This window comes from Lolium rigidum, unplaced genomic scaffold, assembly GCF_022539505.1.
Source record: "Lolium rigidum isolate FL_2022 unplaced genomic scaffold, APGP_CSIRO_Lrig_0.1 contig_3585_1, whole genome shotgun sequence".
Lineage (NCBI taxonomy): Eukaryota > Viridiplantae > Streptophyta > Magnoliopsida > Poales > Poaceae > Lolium > Lolium rigidum.
The window spans coordinates 3,467-10,079 of record NW_025900335.1 but is presented as its reverse complement, the minus strand read 5'-3'; the positions used below and the strand labels follow the sequence as shown (position 1 = coordinate 10,079).

Below are 6,613 nucleotides of genomic sequence, written 5' to 3'. Positions count from 1 at the left end.
AGGACTTGGAGAACAAAGTTGCTCTGCTCAAGAATCTGCAGAGAACACAAGTACACGTGATGAGGGCTAAGAAACAGAAATGGGAGGCAGAAAGAAAGACTTTGGAGGCTAAGAAGAGAAAGCTAGAGTATGACATATACAATCTGCTCCAAGTGAACTTGGCAATCAAGGATAAGCTCAAGAAGATCAGGGCTATTTATGCTGAGTGATGAATGTGTTCTAGATGTACTGTAGGATATCCTGCGGATGGTTGAGCTAGGGAGAATTTGTAATGTACCCTAAGTACCACTCGTAATGTACTCAATTTGAACTGCTACTTGTGTTGTTTCTGATTGAACTAGGCCAATGAGAATAACCTAGGATCATAGTATGGGGAGATGATTGATCAGAACCTATGGCATGACTGAACTTGACAATGCCATTGGTTCTAATCAAACATATCCTCCTTATGTCATGATATTATGATGCCTATGGTACCTTACTTTGCATGTTTCTACTTCTTCAGTTCTACATTGGCCAATGATTCAACAATGGCACAACGGAAGGCAGGGTGCTGCCCTCAAACTTAGTCATGTGTGCCATATTACTTGCACACTAGATTTAGTTTGCGGACAGTCCCTTTGCCTGTCGTGTGATCATATACATGAGGCATCTTTTTTGTTCATCTAGTGCACTGGCCAATGATTGAACAATGGCACAATGAAAGACAAGGTGCTGCCTTCAAACTTAGTCATGTGTGCTAGTTTCCCTACACACTAGACTTGGTTTGGGGACGGTCCCTTTGCCTACCATGTGACCAAATGTATGAGGCCTCATTTGTGTTGGCCAATGATTCAACAAAGGAACAATGGAATGCTAGGTGGTGGCCTCAAACTTAGTCATGTGTGCCACAGTTGTTGCACACTACACTTAGTTTGTGGCCACTCCCTATGCCTGTCGTGTGAGGCAATGTATGAGGTCTTGGGTGCTTCTTCAGTTCTGCATTGGCTAATGATTCAAAAAAGGCACTACGGAAGGCAAGGTGTTGCCCTCAAACTTAGTCGTGTGTGTGACATTACTTGCACACTAGACTTAGTTTGAGGGCAGTCCCTTGAGCTGCCGTGTGAGCCAATGTATGAGACCTTACTAATGTTATTAATGTCCGTTTTCATCTAAACTACCTGTGAGCAGGCACACCTTTAATGACATGTGTTCTTGTGGTAAACTGAGAAGATCATGCTTGGGCACCTGCTGAGGTTCCCGGCAAGGGACCGGTGAAGAAGCGTCGTGGAAGGCCGGCTAACATCGAGCACTTCCACGACGAGGTAGGGCCTGACCAGTTCCTGCGCATCATCTTCAAGCCCACCTTCAGCCGGCTCCTGATCCGTCAAGGTTTTGTCAAGTGGTTCGGAGAAATCCCTTCCAACATCAACGTCACCACCAACACTGGATGCAACTGGAGGATGAGTACGATGATAGAAGGCAATGCCACATTCATCGACCAGGGGTTGGCGGCCTTCGCCATCGCCCATCAGCTCAAGGTTGGTCAGTTCCTCACCTTCAAGAAGGTGTCCTCCATCGAGTACAGTGTGGTCATCTTCGACCACGCCTGCATTGAGGTGATGAGCAGGTGCCTGTACCATGGCGATGCCACCAGGTGTGTCGTCTTCGAAAATCATGTGTGAATCTTACCTCGTTGTGTGTCGCTGCTACCATGTCGTGTCTAGTTGTTATTTGTGTCATGTGCTGGACTATGATCGTGTCTGTTGTGTCCTGAACTATGATCGTGTCTGAACAATGGTGTGTCGTGAACTTGTGTCGTCTATGATCCGTGCTAAGTTTATTTGTGCTTGCATTATTGTGTTTTTGCTTGTGTTGTTGATCGCCGGTAACCTCATCACTGAAGGGAAGAGGTAATCAGAAGTGGATTTTGGGTTGCAACCAAACAACACGGGCGCTATTTTGGGCTGCTACTAGAGCTGAAAACCGACCTAACAAACCGGCAGAGCCCAAATATCCACGGGACCAAAAAAACTGTGCAAACTACCAAACAACGTGACTTTTCTGGCCCATGACCCATCTGAAATGCACATGAGCCTCCTTCCCACTGGGCTAATGGTGCAGGAAATTGCTGCATGCTAGCAAACACGCTCTAAAACTGCCAAAAAAAAAACTCCCTCCAAGATGCCGATACGGAGGCCCTTCAGTGACGATGCAGTAAGCTCCCGCCTCTCCGCACCAAGTGGTAATGTCCCCGGCGGCGCTGAGGTTGGCTGTGTCGCGCTTGCTCGCGGTGGTGAAGGAGCTGGACCTGATCGCTTTTTCAGTTTTCTTTCTGAGGTCCTTTGTGCAAATTGTAAGGGTTTGACTGTTATTTCTAGTTTCTTTAGGACCCTTTCTGTAAATTATGCCACCGCTGAATGAATGGAAGCTCGCGGTCCTTCTGGACCGCTCCCCTGTTCAAAAAAAAAAAAAAAAAAAAAAAAAAAACTGCCAAAAAAAAAACTCCCTCCGGACGGTTTTAATTGACGTGAGCACCTTGCTACCTACATGCATGCGTTGAGCTAGTCGTGCGTCGATTAAAAAGGAACGGAGGTAGTACATGTTTTGGCTGTTTTAAGGGAGAGCGGCGATTTTAAAGGAGCCGGTAGGTGTAGGTGTCACATCTACCCTCCACTCCGTGCTTTGAGATTTGTGAGGCTTTTAACATTTGTCTAATATAAAACTAATAATTAAAACACAAGTGAAACTTTTTTGAAAATAAATTGATACATGGAAAAAATAGTGAAACAGTCTGACAAAAAGTGAAACTGATGACATCATTGCTGACGTCACTACGGTTTGTTTCACAAAAATATTAATGTTTCAGTTATGTTTTAATTATGTTTCAAATTTGTTTCAGAATTTTGTGCAAAAATTGGTCAGCACATGGCTGACATCATTATTGACGTCACTTCGATAAATACCGGCTACTATAAAAATAAGTTTTCGTGTTTTAAGCGATCTGCTAGACTTGACCATTCCATGGGACGTCATTTACGGAAGGGAAAACCCACGAATGAGGACGAAAAAATATCCACACGCGCGGTTGTGCTTCCAAGCCTGTGGTGGCTAGGCAAGCAGACAGCCAGGGAGCCAGACCTTCTCCCGCGTTGACCTGCTCAGTCGCAGCACCCCATGGCGGCCACGGCGGCCGCCGGCGCAGTGTGCCCGGCGCTCCCCCGCCTGTCCTTGCGGCGCGACCGCGGTGCTGCCTGCTGCTCGCTTGCGCCGGCGACGACCCCACAGTCTACACGCTTGTCGTCCTCTGTAAGTACGTGTTCGTCTCATTTCCCCCTTTATCCATTTGTGCCTAGCCAGTGCGGATTTCACCCGTGGCCTGTAGCACACTGGTCGTTGATTTAGGAGTTTAGGTGTCAAATTCGAAGAAAGAACTGGGTTTCGGATTGGATTCATGGATTGGTTGTGCAGTGTGATCACGGTAGCCCTTGGCTCCAGAGGAATGGATCGACGAATTGGACAATTGTTCATTCAATTTTCTTAGGATTTCAGTTTACTAATGTACATAGCGGAGAGCACTACTATTCTCTGGTAATTGCACACTCTGATTGCAAAAATTCCCCGATCAATAGTTGTCTGAAAACAATCGCAACTGTAGCAATTTCGGAATAGGGGAACTTCCAGAGTTCCAGTGAACGTTCTTCGCGCTCTGACGTGCCAACTTCAGTTTCCCTTCAGAGACAGAGTCGCCGGTTTCAGTACAAACCACGCTGCACCCAGGCCGAGGTGGCGAACAGCACCGTGGACGACGACGAGGCGTGCGAGCTGGTGAGAGGCACGGACGTCGTCATCGGGCAGGGGGACGACGACAGCGTCCGGGGGTACCTCCTGGAGGCCGTCAAGAACAACAATGGCACCTGCGTCCTCTTCCTCTCCGACATCTTCGGCTTCGAGGACTCGGCCACCAGGGACTTCGCCTACCGAATCGCATGCCACGGCTACAAGTAACTAAACTAACCTCTCGCCATTACCCGATCCAATCGATTCGATCCTCACGTTCTTTGAGTTGCTATGCATTCGTCACCTCATCACGCTTGATCGATGCTTGCAGCGTTCTGGTGCCGGACTTGTTCCGGGGGAACCCGTGGAAGAAGAGCCTGCCGATGGACGGGTTCCAGGCCTGGCTCGCCGAGCAGGGCCCGGACCGTGTAGCCGGCGACATCGAGACGTGCCGGAAGTGGCTGGTCGACGACTTCCTGGAGGCGGCGGCGTCCAAGAAGCTGGCCGTCGTGGGGTTCTGCTACGGCGGCGGCCGCCTCGTGGAGACGCTGGCGCGCGACGCCGACGCCTGCTTCTGCGCGGGCGTCTGCTTCTACGGGTCCCGGATGGACGCCTCGCTCGGGGCGCGGATCGCGGCGCCGGTGCTGTTCGTCTGCGGCGACGGCGACCCGCTGTGCCCCGTGGAGACGGTGCGGGAGCTGGAGAAGAGCGCGAGGGGCGCCAAGGCCGCCGTGTACGCCGGCAGGGGCCACGGGTTCGCGCACCGGCCGGAGTCGCTGGAGGACGACGGCGACGCCGAGAACGCGTTCGCGCTGATGAAGAGCTGGTTGCATGAGCATCTGATTTCTTGATCAGACTGATCAGCCTTCGTGCCTACGGTTGTACATTCTTTTGTTGTACTCCTTTTCTGTTTGGTTTGTAACATTATATACAGTTGTAAGTTAACTTTGCAACCGATGAACTAGCTATATATTGGGCTGGCATAGTAGCTACTAGAAGGAATTTCCACGTTTTGCTGCATCGTCTGTTGCTTTTCCACTATTTTCTTCCTGACATATGGGGGAGTTTAAGTGGTAAATCACTAAATGCCAAACGTAGCGGGACTTCATTTTCTTAGTTTTTCTTTTCTTTTTTGGTTGTGTGCATCCGTACTACCATTAGGGTACTGCGTTATTGTAGAGGCTAGATGTATTTAGTATCTATCGATTTTAATATGTTCTCTTTATCGAAAAATGGTGCCAAATGTACTAAATTAAATAAGAATAACAGTTTTTTTTTTTTGCAAAATAGGATGGACTGATATACTAGAAATGGGTGTAACTATAGGCTTTTTTTTGGCAATGTCCAAAAGTTTGCGCACATATTTGAAAGCATGGTTGGATGGACAAATTTATCTAGGTTCAGGCCAATGTTAGCACTCTGAGACAATAGAGAAATTAGGGCGTGATGCACCTATTAGATCCCAATGTTAGCACTCTGAGACAAATTTATATAGGTTCAGGCCTTTCGTATAATGGGATAAAAAAATGAATACTCATATGTTGGTGGTTAGATCTATTCCTTATGCTCAACTGCGAACTCGAGAGGGTTTCTGAATTCCACCATGGTAGTAATGTTTGCATCATTGCAAGGTAATGAAGTGCATTACTTATCAAGGATTGAAGTTATGGGGAAGAGGTGACCAAGAGACTGAGTACAACACTCATGCCGTGCTAGGAGGATGAGCAGTCGATGGGGAAGGGGTGCTAAGCACGTGGAGAGAGATGTAGGAGGAGAAGATGGGTCAGTTGAACCATATGTACTCCCCATCACATCCTTAAGGAAGATTATCCAAATGCACAATCTTTAGCCTGCCAAGCATAGGGGCTAGCAGTTTAGGGCATTCTAGTACAACCCAAATCTGGCAGGCAAGAAGCAAATTTATAATTTAGTCAGATTAAGCTAAAAAATAATAATCATCCTCAATCGCTAGAAAATACACACATTGCCAATAAAAGCATAAGCATCATAGAGTAGTAGAAATGATTGAGTACCTTTTCACTTAGAAAATTCAGATGCAGGTCACTTATCGGGGGGGGGGGGGACATTAGCAAGCAGCTGAGTTAACTGAAGATCCATGCATAAACTGCCACCCCTTTTTGTGAGACTTACATTTGAAAGTTGCGGAACATAACCGAAACATAGAGGATAGACGGGGTAAAGCCAAGCAGCACAAGTCATTCGTTGGAGTTTTGATACACGGTTGAGATGGGCCGCCTCGAATTTCCTTTGCTCGACAATTAGCGTAACAAGCTGATCATGTTCTATTATCACAGAACGAGAGGCGCAGGTATTCCAACCGCTTGCAGGTGGTAAGTATGTTCAGGATGTCCAGTTCACCAAACCTCATGCTGCGCAGCCACAGGCGCGTGAGGCCAGCGAATGCAGCCGAGCAATCACCAAGACAAGTATTGAACCGCTTCGCATTACACAAAAGATCTTCATATTTGCATTGCAAAAAGGTCTTCTCTACGAGGAGCACAAGCTCAGCGTGGTCTGCCTCCTGGGTCGCCATGATGCTACCAAAGCCCTGGTGACGGGGAGACACTCATCAGTATAGAATTGATGCGTTAGCCAACTGAACCAAAAGACCGATGTGATGGAAGGAGGCCAGGCACTATATTTATATTCGACAATCATGCCTCAGATAGCATCTGACCCTTAGCTTGTGGATGATGGGGACCTCTGGATTCCTCGCACACAACATCTTCTCTGTGACACCGGGCACAATATTGATGTACCGAGCAACATGGCCAATGTTATATCCATGTGACGCCTTGTCATGGTGACGCGTGAGGGAGCCGATATGTATGTC

General features: G+C 47.8%; 1 protein-coding gene across 1 annotated transcript; it reads left to right on the top strand.

Annotated features, from left to right (window-relative positions):
- Window positions 1–3,141: 3,141 nt before the first annotated feature.
- LOC124681218 (carboxymethylenebutenolidase homolog) lies at window positions 3,142–4,779 on the top strand. Its single transcript, XM_047216157.1, has 3 exons — window positions 3,142–3,292; window positions 3,707–3,983; window positions 4,091–4,779. The coding sequence occupies exons 1-3, from the start codon at window positions 3,157–3,159 to the stop codon at window positions 4,608–4,610; spliced, it is 933 nt and encodes a 310-aa protein (XP_047072113.1). The 5' UTR covers window positions 3,142–3,156; the 3' UTR covers window positions 4,611–4,779.
- The last annotated feature ends 1,834 nt before the right edge of the window (window positions 4,780–6,613 follow it).